At 47.2% G+C, this 18,320-nt stretch overlaps 1 protein-coding gene across 1 annotated transcript; it reads right to left on the reverse strand.

The window, feature by feature from the left end:
• Nucleotides 1–3,134: 3,134 nt before the first annotated feature.
• On the reverse strand, nt 3,135–7,068 carry LOC135084064 (membrane-associated guanylate kinase, WW and PDZ domain-containing protein 1-like). The gene is made up of 3 exons (XM_063978807.1): nt 7,055–7,068; nt 6,416–6,549; nt 3,135–4,440 (listed from the first exon to the last, which is right to left on the reverse strand). The coding sequence occupies exons 1-3, from the start codon at nt 7,066–7,068 to the stop codon at nt 4,259–4,261; spliced, it is 330 nt and encodes a 109-aa protein (XP_063834877.1). The 3' UTR covers nt 3,135–4,258.
• Between the last annotated feature and the right edge of the window lie 11,252 nt (nt 7,069–18,320).

An 18,320-nucleotide genomic window follows, 5' to 3' on the forward strand; every position in this document is an offset into this window, starting at 1 on the left:
GTAAGCTCTATGTTGCAATGCAATTTTTATTAATTTTTTCTCAATGACCTCTGAAAAAGTCTTTATAGGGTCAATGGGTCATTGAGGAATTTTAGAGCTTTATTTTGCAAATATTTGAGCAAGATTTACAAAAGTTAGTTCCATAAAAAAGATTATAAGTATAGGAATGAATAAAAAGGATCAATAAAATGCAATCCACAAATGCAGGATATAAATGAGCAATAACATTTTTTTCAATTAAAAAAATATGTACAGTTTATGTAACTTTCACATTTAAAACATTGGAATATAGGGTCATAATACTTTTCAGAATATAGCACATAGAAATATTTATGTTTAAAAATAGATTAGATATAATACAATAGGTAAAAATAGCACTAGAAATAGTAGATTATAAAAGAAAAAAAGTGATAAAAGCACATAATACAGATTAAGATACCAGTATTTTTTACTTATTCACTAATGGGTAAAGAAATACCAGTGCACAAATAAAATAAAACAAGTCAACTTAAAAAGTAATTCAGTGTGTTTGGACGGATGTTAAAAGGTACCATGTAAGGTACCAGGTAAAGTCTGGTCGCCGAGCACGTAGAATTTCGTCCAATGACCGACGGGCGGCAGCAGTGACTGTACGAGCGCGACAGCAATATAATTACGCACGAGCAATAAGGATAGGTAGCTTGGGTCATTGGACGAAATTCTACGTGCTCGCCGACCGGACTATAGTATGGAAGAATGGACAAAACCACTACTTACTAAAAATCAAGAGATAATGCATTGATTAATAATATACTAAGATATAACTAAGACTCAGACTATGTCAAATTGGTAGTTCATAAAATAATGTACCAATACCCATATCAAAGTTATTATTTCTTGATTGATCTTGTACACTATGAACATTGGCAACCTCAGATCATAGAAAGAGAATAGATATGAAGTCGCGCGTAACTACAACGAGAACCAGTGTCCCCACATTTCCCCCAACACAGCTCCCACACACACATTCAACTGTGTAAAAACAAAGCGACTGAGAGTCTACGACAACATGTGCAACCGGCTTAAAAGTGCTGTGATTGGCCAGAAGGCATGCCTTATGGCCAATCAATGGCCGCGTGACGTGACGCACACTTTGAAAACGCTAGTGAGAGAACAAAGATAAAATGGAGTCGACAAGATATCGATACTTTAAATCGCTAGGGGCAAGGCTCGAAACTGATTTCACAAAATGCTTATGTATGAAAACCTTTTTTATTATTATACGTTATTATTAACTACTATCACGCATTTACTTTTTAATTATGGCGATCTGCGTACCGCATATGTTTATTAAAAATAATGCCTATATTAGGCTTTCAACTAGCTCTTATAGTAATTACATAGTTGACAGTTACTAATTACTTCTACTGTTATTTTTTTTTGTAAAATCTTATAATCGCAAGTAACACATCATTTTTTTATTTAAAATTACAAAATAGAAAATTAATTTACTTCTATTTATCGATAATAGGAAACCGCATTAGAACACGAGCACGGCACTATGTTACGACCGGCACATGCGGCCGTACTGTGTATTTTCACACGACAGTGTATATCGGAAGAAATTAAATACATTGCGCAGTAGTTGAGCATGACATAAAGTGGTTGCTAACTAAATTGTCAATGTACAAGTGTGTTAGAATTTTTATCACCACTGATTTCGATATCGCAGTAACTGTTACGGCACTGAATTCGTTCGTAAAAATGTTTAGTTTTTTTTATTTATAAGCAAAATACCAATGGATTTGCAATACTTACATGTAGTAAATGACTCCATTGTTCCTGTAGTTCTTCGTTTCACTTGTTTTATTGCACGTAACGACGCATTATCCAAAATATCGGAGAACATTTCCTTAGTACGACTGAATCGCGACTAACCTAGCTACGCGGCCGATGTTCGTTTCTGGGCATATCGCGGAGACACGCGCCACGCCCCCGTTTCACATCTATTCCCTTCTATGATCTGAGTTGGCAACTAACATATTCATTAAAGCTATATTTCATTTTTAATAACATCAATCTTATATTAGTTAGACATCAATGAATTTAACTAAATAATTTAATTTTTTACTTACGTTATTGCATTGAAAATGATGAACAACATTTGAGTCAAAAAACAACAATGAGTATTGCAACTTTGTGTAGAATTGTTTTTTGTTTATAAAAGTTATGTATAGATCGTTTCATCCACGAAGACGCGCCCCACCATTCTTCCACGAATGTTTGAGTGTTATCGGTACACGATAAATTATCCATGAGTGCACACGCACACTACAATAATGACGCTCGGATCAAACTCCCCTCACCCCGCGCTTCCCTCGACCAAAAATTGGTGGGGCGGGTCTTCGTAGATAAAACGATCAATAAGAAGTTGCTTAAAATCTAAGAAAATAGCTGCAATACATTATTTTCTAGCTGCCATGAGATTTTTAAAATCTTACTTTACTAGTATAAAAAATAATGAAATATTAAAATATTTTTGACTTTGTTGGCACCTAATTTTTATGGTGAGCCTATGACTGATTTTTTAGAAGATACATCTAATTAACCATCATTTACCTACTTTTATGTTGGTAATGAATATTTCTCAAATACCTTTTTATAGTACTTGTAGCTTATAGTCTTGGTTGGACAACATGGACTTAAAAAGGCCTGACTCGAGGTCAAACCTTGACATTATCTACCTAAACAGTTAAATTCATAATTCTAGAAGTGACTTGTGGATATTTGTAGGAGTCATGCCACATAGTGTTCGGCGATTTGGACGAATATTAGGGTAGTGTCTTAAAAGTCCTCTGGGACTTACCACAAAATGTTTTAAATGCGCGTTGATCACTTGTTTAAATGGATATTTAGGCTGAGTTGTACCACCTCATTTTAACCGTGACTACGTAACGATAACCAGTGATTTTGTATGGAGTTTGACACATTTTTGAAGTTTGTTAAAGCTAAAGTAAGATGGTGCAACCCAGCCTTAGTCCCCAGAGAAAGTCAAGAGCCCTTGGCAAGAACAGTCAACCATGATACTAATTGACTAAAAATGGTATCATAACACTTACCAACATAAACTCTGCTACCAATCGTCTTTTCACCACTTTCTTCAGCAACCAATCTTTTTCTAGCCAGCCAAGCTAGGATGCGCGCTTTGATAAAATCTTATCGATAATTTTAGACGACAAATGTATGGGCCTATCGCGCAAAATCGAAAAAATGGCGCGATAAAAGCTTATTACGGCGCTCATGCTAGGCCTGCAGGTCTGAAATATTGCGGCACACACAGTGACCTCCCCAATGAAGTCACATTAATACCTTCCAGTTATCACTATCACTGTCACAGCACTAAAACTCCTCAGCCACGAAGCACTTGGTCTACAGGTCTGGGATATTATGACCCTCACAGTGACCTCCGCCACGAATTCTGTCAAAGTCGCGTCAAAATCTTCCAGTTATCACTATATCACTGTCACACCACTAAAACTCCTCAGCCACGTCACTGTCACGCGACCAAAACTCCTCAGCCACGTCACTGTCATCACTAAAACTCCTCGGCCACGAAGCACTTGACGACCATGACGTACCGCCTCCCGCCGCGGGCGGCGAACCAGTATCAGTCCTGGCGCGCGCGCGGCGGGAGCACCGTGAGAGTGACGGCCGGCCCCGAGTGCTTGATCAGGGACACCACAGAGTGAGGTATTAGGTAGGTCACGGGCCATCCTTGGAAATTTACTAGTGAGGTATCAGGTAGCTTGCGGGCCTATCGTGGTTTACTATGGAGATGTCAAGAACTTTTTGTGGTAAGGGGAGTGGCCTACATAAGTTAAAGAACAGTCAACGATGATACTAATTGACTAAAAATGGTATCATAACACTTACCAACATAAACTCTGCTATCAATCGTCTTTTCACCCCAATTTTCTTTTGGTCGCGCGCCTTGATAAATCTTATCGATGATTTTTAGACGATAAGTGCATGGTCCTATCGCATAAAATCGATAAAATGGCGCTCATCCTAGGCCTACAGGTCTGGGATATTACGGCCCAGAGTGACCTCTTCAATGATTTCCACCAAAGTCACGTCAAAATCTTCCAGTTATCATTATATCACTGTCACACCACTAAAACTCCTCAGCCACGTCACTGTCACGTCACTAAAACTCCTCGGCCACGAAGCACTTGACAACCATGACGTACCGCCTCCCGCCGCGGGCGGCGAACCAGTATCAGTCCTGGCGCGCGCGCGGCGGGAGCACCGTAAGCGTGACGGCCGGCCCCGAGTGCTTGATCAGGGCCACCACCTCTGGATGCGGTAGGTTGCGGATGGCCACGTGGTTGATGGCCACTATGGTATCGCCCACGTGGAGGAGACCGCAGCGGGAGGCAGGCGAGTTGGGGATCAGTTGACCTGTGAAAGTGTTGGTATGATTTAGTTGGTTTTGAAGACGATAAATTCAATTATTCAGAAGATCTATCGATAAGGGATTATTAAAAAAAAATAGTAAAATTTTTACAGCATTGTCTTTTCTCTCTAGTCAACCTAAAGAAAATAAGCTCTTATTAATTATTGTGACACTAGTCCTGACATCAAAAATCCAGACCTGGGAAATTGTGGGTTCCTCACTAGCTTCTTGACTTAATGTCAAACATTCAGACGGTACAATTGATGTCCTCATTGATGTCAATAAAATATAAGAGTTAAAATTTAATTAAGTAGGTACCTATTTGCACTAATCAGTTAGCATAATACTCGTAACTGCAGATTAGTTAATACTGGAGTCAACTAGTAAGATGCAACCACACTCATCAGTGGCGCAAACTGATGAATACCTTACTAGCCAGATTCAATGGCACCAACTAGTAACAGGACCATCCGCCAATAGCGCCAAATGGTGCCTGGCAGAATCTTCCTCGGTAGTGGGGCCACATACTGAATTCTAATCTTCCTTATTTGGCATAATACTCTTAAGCATACCTATAGTGCTGGTGGCCTTGTTGCTGGACGAGATGACGACGAAGCCGAAGCCCTCGCCCTCGCTGCGGGTCACGGTGACGTCGCAGGGCGCCGCCCTACTGTCCACACGTCACTGTCACACACTACAGCATACCTATAGTGCTGGTGGCCTTGTTGGTGGACGAGATGACGACGAAGCCGAAGCCCTCGCCCTCACTACGGGTCACGGTGACGTCGCAGGGCGCCGCCCTACTGTCCACACGTCACTGTCACACACTACAGCATACCTATAGTGCTGGTGGCCTTGTTGGTGGACGAGATGACGACGAAGCCGAAGCCCTCGCCCTCACTACGGGTCACGGTGACGTCGCAGGGCGCCGCCCTACTGTCCACACGTCACTGTCACACACTACAGCATACCTATAGTGCTGGTGGCCTTGTTGGTGGACGAGATGACGACGAAGCCGAAGCCCTCGCCCTCACTACGGGTCACGGTGACGTCGCAGGGCGCCGCCCTACTGTCCACACGTCACTGTCACACACTACAGCATACCTATAGTGCTGGTGGCCTTGTTGGTGGACGAGATGACGACGAAGCCGAAGCCCTCGCCCTCACTACGGGTCACGGTGACGTCGCAGGGCGCCGCCCTACTGTCCACACGTCACTGTCACACACTACAGCATACCTATAGTGCTGGTGGCCTTGTTGGTGGACGAGATGACGACGAAGCCGAAGCCCTCGCCCTCACTACGGGTCACGGTGACGTCGCAGGGCGCCGCCCTACTGCCACCACCACAGCGCCTGTGCGATATGAGTCTCCGGACCGCCGCGGAATGCGAATGTGGGGAACGTGAAGAGGACAGGCACCACGTTCTGTGGTCCTGCCCTTTGTACGAAGACTTACGCCAAGCTCTGCTTCAAGGAATCGTGTTCGAGAGACCCGGACCTGCCTGGTACTCCGATCTCGTCTCTTCGGAGGCGAACTTCGCCCGGCTACGCGAATTTGCGTACGGCTGGCATAGAAGGAGGACAGCTAGCGCTGCACGGCACCAGATGGTGCCATCCGTGCCGTGAATGTCAGGCCCCAGAAGGGGGAGAACTGAAATATAGGGACAAGGACGAAGAAAAATAACTTGTAGGGAGTCAAGAAGTGTGGCGCGGTGGAGTGCAATCTGCCTTAGGCAGCCGCAATTCCGCGCACACCTCCCGCGATTCGGCCAGTATAACCGCAAGGTTGGTATGGCCATGGGTGGTGGTGGGTTGTCCACACGTCACTGTCACACACTACAGCATACCTATAGTGCTGGTGGCCTTGTTGGTGGACGAGATGACGACGAAGCCGAAGCCCTCGCCCTCACTACGGGTCACGGTGACGTCGCAGGGCGCCGCCCTACTGTCCACACGTCACTGTCACACACTACAGCATACCTATAGTGCTGGTGGCCTTGTTGGTGGACGATATGACGACGAAGCCGAAGCCCTCGCCCTCACTACGGGTCACGGTGACGTCGTAGGGCGCGCCAGCCCAGCCCGCGCCGCCCTCGAATTGACCGCCGCCGTACCTGGTGAGCGGATTGAGTGAAAATGAGAATGGTTCAAGTTGTCTGGAAGTGACCTTTAACTGGCATCAAAGTCGCTCAATCATGACCTATCACTAAGTTATTTCGTCTAGATATACAGTTTATTTATTTATTTCAAAGCACAACAGAATAAGTAAAGAAGAATTGAGACCTGTTGTGTATGCCTTTAAAAATACACCACTACATTTTTATCACTTTTTTTTGCATAAATAGGATCAGTATCAATAACTCATTACCCAGATTTTTTTTCGGTGATAAAAATTTAGTGGTGTATAAATAAGAAACATAAAATCGTATTTTTGTTAGTGCGGTGAGCACTATTATTATGGATAGTCATTAGTGTGTATTTCTTCATCTAACAAGTTTGGATTGGCAAATGGAGGCTTGATAACCTTGGATTATGGTAACGAGAAAAATCAATATTTTAGGTGATTAGTGTGATTCATGAAGCAATTAACTTATAACCAAGCATGACAAAGCCACAGGCCCTTCCACGAGCATCTAATGAATGAAAATTAAAATGTTTTTTCTTGTAAATAAAATAAATATTTTTAACGGGTGGATTAATCTGACTTACATAGGTACGGCTGGCGGATACATGGGTGCAGGGTGCAGGATGTTGTAGGAAGCCGGCGGCATGTGGTGCATTGGGGGCTCCGCGCTGCAGTTAATGAAATAATGAGTAAATTTAGCATGCGATAAGTTGCATTTTAATGTATTAAATGAAAATGAGTGTTTTGGACAAATCATATTACTTTACCCACGTGTTCTTGGTCAAACAACAAACAATACAAAGAGGGGTCGCACTTATTTAGGAGAGAATGAAAGCCATTTGAAAATTCAATATCTCATGTTTTCAGTTTATTGAATCTAGATTTTTTATCATTTTACGTTGTCCACATACACGAAAGTGACCTTAATATTTTACAACACGTCTTTGCATAGTTTTTTTTGTCGATTTTCTTGAGCTGTAATAGACTTTGTTTACTTGAATCATACTAAAAAATATTATGACTTGATTCATTTTTACATAATTTGGAGAGACATGTTGAACTGTATTATCAATTGTGTGTTCCATCCTATGGTACCGTCTTTAATGTAGGTACTAATAAATATTTGAATTTGATGAAATTTAACAGATAACACACAAGAAAAGTATCGGAAATTCGATCCGTAGCACACTATACTTACGCTAGCAGCGGTTGGTGCGGGTGTGGCGCGGGCGCGGGCAGCCCGAGAGGTTGGATATCGGCCCGGTTGTGCCGCACTCCTAGCATCACCTGGAAATAGATAAATTCTCATTAGTATCCAGATATTCAGACATCAAAAAGTGAAGCATATGAAAGCCTATACTGTAGGAGATAGAGCTTGTCCATTTAGGCCCAGAACACACGGTGAAACGCAACTGCAACGAAACTGCAACTTCTTGTTACTTTTGAGTTGCATCTAAGTTTCTGCCATAGCGTCCGTTGAGAGACCACACATGAAGCGACCAGTTTGAAACCGGTTTGAACTGGTCAAACTGGTCGCGTTATGAGTGGTCTCTCAACAGAATCTATGCCAGAAACTTAGATGCAACTCAAAAGTAACTAGAAGTTGCAGTTTCGTTTCACCGTGTGTTCTGGGCCTTACAGTTAACAGCATCGTTGAGATGTTATAGCCATTTGTTTGACGTGTTGTTCCGGAAGAGTAGAATAGGATCACCCCCACTTTACCCTTGAATGACATAGGTATGTAACAAAACAAATAACGTAGAAAAATGTGAACATCAGTCAGGCCTCAGTTTTGCAAGCATGAGAAGTGAAGGCCAAATCATCCATTTGCTTCTGGTAAATTAGAGCTACAGTGGAATCTAAATGACCTGATGATGATCAATTAGTTAAGACAAGTGTCAACCACTCACATGTCCTCTGGAAGCAGCCTGGCATACATAGGCCACGGCACGCGCGTGGGTGGCGCCACCTAGCGGGATGCCGTCCACTGATGTCAGCAGGTCTCCTGGCCGCAATAGGCCGTCCGCTGGCCCACCTGAAACAAACAATTATAATGAGAGGCGTGTTTGGTTCAGAAATGTGTTTTTTATGCATAAAAAGGCAGCTATTTTTACCACAATCGCACCTGATGTTAAGTGGGATGCAGTCTAGGATGGTACATATTATCTTTCCTGTAAGTGCCTTCACTCTCGTCTTGAAAAGATCCGGATTATAGTCTTCGGGAAAGACCGCCACTCATACGACACCCAGGGGAGTTACAGGCGGTCTGAACCCTCGTGGGTTGACGTCCTATGCTGCGCTATCCGGTAAGTAACCTCCACTCTAGAACCTTGCTACCCCATCGCCTGGGTGTTTTGATGATGCCGATACTATAGAAATGTGTTCCTTATTTCGTAGGGCATAAGCCTCACCAGGTACAACGTATCCCACACGATGCGGAATGACCCTAAGGTACCTATCCTTATCACTCGCACGCATCGCACAGTCGCGACAGCAATATATGCTGTCGCGACTGTGCGACAGGCGGCCGCAGTGAGTGTGCGAGCGCGACAGCAATATAATTACACGCGAGCGATAAGGATGGGTAGCTTGGGGTCATTGGACGAAATTCTATCTGCTCGGCGTCCAGACTTCAGCTTTTGTTTAGTTGCTTGGTAGCGGCCTGCATCTAGCGTCTTTCTGCTACTGAGCTGCGCTTTCCTGTACGTGGCCTCCACTCCAGAACCTTGCTCCCCATCGGCCTGGGTGGTTTCATTAGGGCTATTTCTTAGGGTATGTATCACTTACCAGGCACGACGTATCCCACGGCGACGCGGCTGCCGTCCTCAGTTCCGCCCACGATGCGGAAGCCGAAGCCGGCGCCCCCACGCGCTAGACGCACCACCACGTCTGCCTCAGGGTCCATCGCATCTCCCGCCAAATAGATACTCAATGTCCTAAGGTCGTGGTCGTCAAGGTTATCTCACACCAGCTGCAGGTCTTCGTCAACCGCTGCCTTAGCCGAATTCTCGGCATATAGCCCGAGAAAATCTCCAACGACGAGCTATTGGAATGCTGCCAGGGAATTCCGATCGACCAATCAAGCGCCGCAAGTGGAACTGGATCGGCCACTCTCCGAAACGATCCCGATCATGCCCCAAAACAGGCTCTAGATAGAACTCCCAAGGAAAACGCAAACGTGGTCGCTCCAAGAAAATTTGGCGGCGCAATATAGCAGACGAGGCCAAGAAAATCGGCAAGACTTGAAGCGAGATCAGACTTAAAGCTCAAGACCGAACGCGATGGAGGACTGTTGAGGAACCCCTATGCCCCATCTAGGGGACATAGGACCTTAAGTCAAGTATCACATACATCAAGCTGCTTCAGGGTCTATCGCATCTCGCGCATAATAGATACTCAATTTCCTATATGTACCAGCCTGCATCTAGGGCCTTTCTGCTACCTTTATGAGGTCGTCGGTCGCTGAGTTTCCCTGTACGTGTCCTCCATTCTAGAACCTTGCCTGGGTGGTTTTATTAGGGCTATTTCTAAGGGTATGTATCACGTACCAGGCACGACGTATCCCATATGCGGCTGCCGTCCTCTTCTAAAGTCCGGTCACCGAGCAGATAGAATTTCGTACAATGACCCAAACGTACCCATCCTTATCACTCGCACGCATTATATTGCTGTCGCGTCTGTGCGACGGGCGGTCGCAGTGAGTGTGCGAGCGCGACAGCAACACGCGAGCGATAAGGATGTGTAGTTTGGGGTCATTGGACGAAATTCTATCTGCTCGGCGACTGGACTTCAGCTTTTGTTTAGTTGCTTGGTAGCGGCCTGCATCTAGCGTCTTTCTGCTACGTTTATGAGCTTGTCTGTCGCTGCGTTTTCCTGTACGTGGCCTCCACTCCAGAACCTTGCCCGATCGGCCTAGCAGACGCAATTTCCGCGTGCATCTCTCAAGATTCGGCAACAATAACCGCGAGGTTGGTATGATCATGGGTGGTGGTGGGTTGCCCCATCGGCCTGGGTGGTTTGATCAGGGCTATTTCTAAGGGTATGTATCACTTACCAGGCACGACGTATCCCACGGCGACGCGGCTGCCGTCCTCAGTTCCGCCCACGATGCGGAAGCCGAAGCCGGCGCCTCCACGCGCTAGTCGCACCACCACGTCTGCCTCGGGGTCCATCGCATCCCCCGCCAAATAGATACCTACTCGATTTCCTATCACTTACCGGGCACGACGTAACGGCGACGCGGCTGCCGTCCTCTTCTAAAGTCCGGTCACCGAGCAGATAGAATTTCGTACAATGACCCCAAGGTACCCATCCTTATCACTCGCACGCATTATATTGCTGTCGCGACTGTTTGACGGTCGCAGTGAATGTGCGAGCGCAACATCAATATTACACGCGAGCGATAAGGATGTGTAGTTTGGGGTCATTGGACAAAATTCTATCTGCTCGGCGTCCAGACTTTAGCTTTTGTTTAGTTGCTTGGTAGCGGACTGCATCTAGCGTCTTTCTGCTACCTTTATGAGGTCATCGGTCGCTGCGCTTTCCTGCTTCCGGCTTGGGTGGTTTGATCAGGGCTATTTCTGAGGGTATGTATCACTTACCAGGCACGACGTATCCCACGGCGACGCGGCTGCCGTCCTCAGTTCCGCCTACGATGCGGAAGCCGAAGCCGGCGCCTCCACGCGCTAGTCGCACCACCACGTCTGCCTCGGGATCCATAGCGCCGCCTGCCTAATAGATACCTACTCCATTTCCTATCACTTACCGGGCACGACGTAACGGCGACGCGGCTGCCGTCCTCTTCTAAAGTCCGGTCACCGAGCAGATAGAATTTCGTCCAATGACCCAAAGGTACCCATCCTTATCACTCGCACGCATTATATTGCTGTCGCGACTGTGCGACGGGCGGCCGCAGTGAGTGTGCGAGCGCGACAGCAATATAATTACACGCGAGCGATAAGGATGGGTAGCTTGGTCGAAATTTTATTTGCTCGGCGACCGGACTTCAGCTTTTGTTTAGTTAATGAGGGCTATCGTTTTTATACTTTAACAGTTGGCACCCCTGGTGATTGACAGGACCTTACTCTACAGTGGCGCCATCTTGATGAGTGCAAATGCGATAGTCCTCCTACCACTTTAGCGCTCACCAGTTGGTGCCACTGTCTTCGCTACTAGCAAGTGACAGGACCTTACTCTACAGTGGCGCTAACTGGTGACCGCTAAAACGATAGCCCTCATTGGTAGCGGCCTGCATCTAGCGTTTTCCTGCTACCTTTATGAGTTTGTCTGTCGCTGCGCTTTCCTGCTTCCGGCTTGGGTGGTTTGATCAGGGCTATTTCTAAGGGTATGTATCACGTACCAGGCACGACGTATCCCACTGCGACGCGGCTGCCGTCCTCAGTTCCGCCCACGATGCGGAAGCCGAAGCCGGCGCCCCCACGCGCTAGTCGCACCACCACGTCTGCCTCAGGGTCCATCGCATCTCCCGCCAAATAGATACTCAATGTCCTAAGGTCTTCGAAGGTCACTAAGGTTATCTCGCAACAGCTGCAGGTCTTCGTCAACCGCTGCCTTCGCTGAATTCTCGGCATATAGCCCGAGAAAATCTCCAACGACGAGCTATTGGAACGCTGCCAGGATATTCCGATCCAAGCGCCGTAAGTGGAACTGGATCGGCCACACTCTGCGAAGGGATCCCGATCACGTCCCTAAACAGGCTTTGGATTGGAACTCCCAAGGAAAACGCAAACGTGGTCGCCCCAAAAAACTTGACGGCGCACTGTAGCAGATAAGGCGAAGAGGATCGGCAAGACTTGAAGCGGGATCAAACTCAAAGCTCAAGACCGAACGCGATGGAGGACTGTTGAGGAACCCCTCTGCCCCATCTAAGGGACATAGGACCTTAAGTCAAGTATCACATACATCAAGCTGCTTCAGGGTCTATCGCATCTCCCGCATAATAGATACTCAATTTCCTATATGTACCAGCTTGCATCTAGGGCCTTTCTGCTACCTTTATGAGGTCGTCGGTCGCTGCGTTTCCCTGTACGTGTCCTCCATTCTAGAACCTTGCCTGGGTGGTTTTATTACAGCTATTTCTGAGGGTATGTATCACTTACCAGGCACGACGTATCCCACGGCGACGCGGCTGCCGTCCTCAGTGCCGCCCACGATGCGGAAGCCGAAGCCGGCGCCTCCACGCGCTAGACGCACCACAACGTCTGCCTCGGGGTCCATCGCATCCCCCGCCAAATAGATACCTACTCCATTTCCTATCACTTACCGGGCACGACGTAACGGCGACGCGGCTGCCGTCCTCTTCTAAAGTCCGGTCACCGAGCAGATATAATTTCGTACAATGACCCAAAGGTACCCATCCTTATCACTCGCACGCATTAGGTATATTGTTGTCGCGACTGTGCGACGGGCGGTCGCAGTGAGTGTGCGAGCGCGACAGCAACACGCGAGCGATAAGGATGGGTAGCTTGGGGTCATTGTACGAAATTCTACCTGCTCGGCGACTGGACTTCAGCTTTTGTTTAGTTAATTGGTAGCGGCCTGCATCTAGCGCCTTTCTGCTACCTTTATGAGGTCGTCGGTCGCTGCACTTTCCGGTACGCGGCCTCCAGAACCTTGCTGCCCCATCGGCCTGGGCTATTTCTTGACTTACTTGACTTAACGTCCTATGTCCCCTAGATGGGGCAGAAAGGCGTCCACAACAGTCCTCCATCGCGTTCGGTCTTGAGCTTCGCGTTTGATATTCTATCACTTACCAGGCACGACGTATCCCACGGCGACGCGGCTGCCGTCCTCAGTTCCGCCCACGATGCGGAAGCCGAAGCCGGCGCCTCCACGCGCTAGTCGCACCACCACGTCTGCCTCGGGGTCCATCGCATCTCCCGCCAAATAGATACTCAATGTCCTAAGGTCTTCGAAGGTCACTAAGGTTATGTCGCACCAGCTGCAGGTTTTCGTCAACCGCTGCCTTCGCTGAATTCTCGACATATAGCCCGAGAAAATCTCCAACGACGAGCTATTGGAATGCTGCCACGGAATTCCGATCGACCAATCAAGCGCCGCAAGTGGAACTGGATCGGCCACACTCCGAAAGGATCCCGATCACGTCCCTAAACAGGCTTTGGATTGGAACTCCCAAGGAAAACGCAAACGTGGTCGCTCCAAGAAAGCTTGGCGGCGCACTGTAGCAGACGAGGCGAAGAAAATCGGCAAGACTTAGAGCGAGATCAGACGGGAAGCTCAAGACCGAACGCGATGGAGGACTGTTGAGGAACCCCTCTGCCCCATCTAAGGGACATAGGACCTTAAGTCAAGTATCACATACATCAAGCTGCTTCAGGGTCTATCGCATCAACCCGCATAATAGATACTCAATTTCCTATATGTACTAGCTTGCATCTAGGGCCTTTCTGCTACCTTTATGAGGTCGTCGGTCGCTGGGTTTCCCTGTACGTGTCCTCCATTCTAGAACCTTGCCTGGGTGGTTTTATTACAGCTATTTCTGAGGGTATGTACTACATACCAGGCACGACGTATCCCACGGCGACGCGGCTGCCGTCCTCAGTTCCGCCTACGATGCGGAAGCCGAAGCCGGCGCCTCCACGCGCTAGTCGCACCACCACGTCTGCCTCAGGGTCCATCGCATCTTCCGCCAAATAGATACTCAATGTCCTAAGGTCGTGGTCGTCACCAAGGTTATCTCGCAACAGCTGCAGGTCTTCGTCAACCGCTGCCTTCGCCGAATTCTCGGCATATAGCCCGAGAAAATCTCCAACGACGAGCTATTGGAACGTTGCCACGAAATTCTGATCGAGCGCCGTAAGTGGAACTGGATCGGCCACACTCTCCGAAAGGATCCCGATCACGTCCCTAAACAGCTTTGGATTGGAACTCCCAAGGAAAACGCAAACGTGGTCGCTCCAAGAAAATTTGGCGGCGCAATATAGCAGACGAGGCCAAGAAAATCGGCAAGACTTGGAGCGAGATCAAACTCGAAGCTCAAGACCGAACGCGATGGAGGACTGTTGAGGAACCCCTCTGCCCCATCTAAGGGACATAGGACCTTAAGTCAAGTATCACATACATCAAGCTGCTTCAGGGTCTATCGCATCTCCCGCATAATAGATACTCAATTTCCTTTACGTACCAGCCTGCATCTAGGGCCTTTCTGCTACCTTTATGAGGTCGTCGGTCGCCGCGCTTTCCTGTATGTGGCCTCCACTTCAGAACCTTGCTGCCCCATCGGCCTGGGCTATTTCTTGACTTACTTGACTTAAGATGGGGCAGAAGGGCGTCCACAACAGTCCTCCATCGCGTTCGGTCTTGAGCTTCGCGTTTGATATTCTATTTCTGAGGGTATGTATCACTTACCAGGCACAACGTATCCCACGGCGACGCGGCTGCCGTCCTCAGTTCCGCCCACGATGCGGAAGCCGAAGCCGGCGCCTCCACGCGCTAGTCGCACCACCACGTCTGCCTCAGGATCCATAGCGCCGCCTGCCTCCACCTGGTATAAACAGAAGTAAACAGAAGCACCTGCATTGACTGCTCAGAGAAGATGTCTACGTAACTACGAGTTCCTTACCTTACAAATGCGACCTGGACCAATCACAAATTGCGAATTGAACCAATGAGGGCTATCGTTTTTATACTTAACAGTTGGCAACCATGGCGATTGACAGGACCTTACTCTACAGTGCGCCATCTTGATGAGTGCAAATACGATAGTCCTCCTACCACTTTCGCGCTCACCAGTTGGTGCCACTGTCTTCGCTACTAGCAAGTGACAGGACCTTCCTCTACAGTGGCGCTAACTGGTGAGCGCTAAAACGATAGCCCTCATTGAGAATTGGACAGTTGGAAATTTTACGAATTAGATTAAAAAAAAAAGATTATTCACAGATCGAAAAAAAAAATGGTAAAAATGTATAACTGTAACTCAATCATTCAGTGGAAATTATAATGACTAAGCGGTGTTATTTTTTTATAATATATTCCATTTTTTCGTGTTTTAAGATCTACTTTGAATACTAGAAAGTAAGAAAGAAAGAAAGATTTCTTTTTTAAATAATACTAAAACATAAGTTGTTATTATTTCCGGCATGTGCGTGCATGTACCCATTTACTTTTGGGACAAGATATTGTACAGTCACGGAATGAAAAGGTTCGTCAGTTTTCAAATTGATTCCTTCAACGAATCGCGAGCACATATTACCTTTTGAAACTATGTTACAGAATAATCTCGAGTTAGAGAAAATAATCTTTAATTGTTCGTCAGTAAAGTTCAAAATTATTCAGATCAAAGTTGTTTGACGATTTATCTTGTCAAGAAGATTTATTATGATTGATAAACTAAAACCTTCTTGTTGGTTCAACCTGCCATCATTATTTCTATTAATTAAAAAAAAACTATTGTCAATTGGTCAATGTCATCATTGCATTGCACTGATGGGATAGAAAAATAAACAAGCAAAACCTTATTCGTTAGCAAACGTCATATTTATTTAAATGTTAGTAGCACTGTTTCTTGCACTGTTATGTTGGCAGGTTTGACTCTTACAGTACCTAGTGCAAGCGAAAACCGACACTAAGGTGACGAACCTTTTCATTCCGCGACGTACATGTAGTTAGTTACATCTGATGTAATGTAATTAAATAAATTAATAAATAATTCTATGTTTAATATCGTTGGTGGTATGGTACCTGTGGGTAGTTGGCCACGTATACTGTGCTGGGATGCGGCATCGCGTCGTTGTCGTAGCAAGATGGCGACCGCCGAGAAACCGGCGAGTGTATACGCCGGCCTGGGGAGGACTCGCCCAACCTGGGATAGAAATATTGCCATTGTAGTTTGAACTGTATTACTTTGTCATAAGGTCGAAAACTAATAAGATTTTCAACAAAACTTATAAGCTAACAACACTAACAACAACATCTGCTCATAAAAAGTAAGACACCGGCCGAGTATCTAACTTTTTATTGATCCCACAAACTTAACATTTTTGGCATAACTCATTACATCTTTTATTCCTTTTCATGTGTTCTAACTCACGATTCGCAACAGAAGCCGCAGGTTACATACCCGGTGGAGTAACTAAAGCCCGGTCTGTGAGCACGTAGAATTTTGTCCAATGACCTCTACCCATCCTTATCGCACTGGCACCCGCAGTGAGTGTGCGAGCCCGATAGCAACATGATAGACAGTTTGACACCATACCCCAATAATTCGAAACTACAACATTTTAAAAAAGACCCTTCATTCTGGTCTTAAAAATTTAATAAATTTTAAATTACCTGTAAATTACGATTTTTGTTCGCATTGTAATTGAAAAAAGTAGTTTAATTGAGTTGATAAAATAGTGACGTCACTTGCTTGTAGTGCCATACAAAATCTATGGGAGAGTTCCGTTTTGAGTTTTAAAAAGTACGTCAATTGATTGGTGGTGTCAATATGTCTATTACGCGCGAGCGATAAGGATGGGTAGCTTGGGGTCATTGGACAAAATTCAACGTGCTCACAGACCGGACTATACGCTGCGCTGCTGGCAGCCGTGACGTCACATCGACGCTCTAGTACGGACGGGGCGAACAGGGGAAGGTGTGCGGTTAAGTGGGAGAAAGAGTCGCATTCCAGCGAGGTGCGCAGTTAACTCGATCGGTTTACAAACACCTCAGCGAAAAACCGTGCTTTTAAGCGATTTTGTGAAAAATTATATTGGCAGGAAGTTCATAATAAGATAGGTCCCCTTAATAATGTTTATTGTCCGTGGTGTATATCTTCTCATAAAGGTTACTAATCCTTTGTTTGTCACCTGTCATCCGCTTTGCAATGGAGGGAAGTCGAACCTTAACTTCGAACTCCTCTTATGTTCTGATTAATTTCGTTGCGGGTCCAATGACAGTTTAACTTTCCTCCGCGACAAAACTTGACCTTCACTGGTTGGGTTTTTACTGGTGGTCAAGCTGTAGATCCTGGCTACACAGGAGTTGCAGCGGTGGGAACGAGAGGTGGGAAAAGTAAATAGCCGGCCAGTAGCGGTCGGTGGCCTGGTGTCTGAGTGGCCCGGGGCCTGTCATACCTCAGCGGCTCGCCCTTGATGCGGCCTCCGGAGTTGTTGGAAGGCGACCGGCTCTGCAGCCGGCCAGTAGCGGTCGCTGGCCTGGTGTCTGAGTGGCTCGGGGCCTGTCATACCTCAGCGGCTCGCCCTTGATGCGGCCTCCGGAGTTGTTGGAAGGCGACCGGCTCTGCAGCCGGCCAGTAGCGGTCGCTGGCCTGGTGTCTGAGTGGCTCGGGGCCTGTCATACCTCAGCGGCTCGCCCTTGATGCGGCCGCAGGAGTTGTTGGAAGGCGACCGGCTCTGCAGCCGGCCAGTAGCGGTCGGTGGCCTGGTGTCTGAGTGGCTCGGGGCCTGTCATACCTCAGCGGCTCGCCCTTGATGCGGCCGCAGGAGTTGTTGGAAGGCGACCGGCTCTGCAGCCGGCCAGTAGCGGTCGGTGGCCTGGTGTCTGAGTGGCTCGGGGCCTGTCATACCTCAGCGGCTCGCCCTTGATGCGGCCGCAGGAGTTGTTGGAAGGCGACCGGCTCTGCAGCCGGCCAGTAGCGGTCGGTGGCCTGGTGTCTGAGTGGCTCGGGGCCTGTCATACCTCAGCGGCTCGCCCTTGATGCGGCCGCAGGAGTTGTTGGAAGGCGACCGGCTCTGCAGCCGGCCAGTAGCGGTCGGTGGCCTGGTGTCTGAGTGGCTC

Source organism: Ostrinia nubilalis, chromosome 25 (assembly GCF_963855985.1).
Source record: "Ostrinia nubilalis chromosome 25, ilOstNubi1.1, whole genome shotgun sequence".
Lineage (NCBI taxonomy): Eukaryota > Metazoa > Arthropoda > Insecta > Lepidoptera > Crambidae > Ostrinia > Ostrinia nubilalis.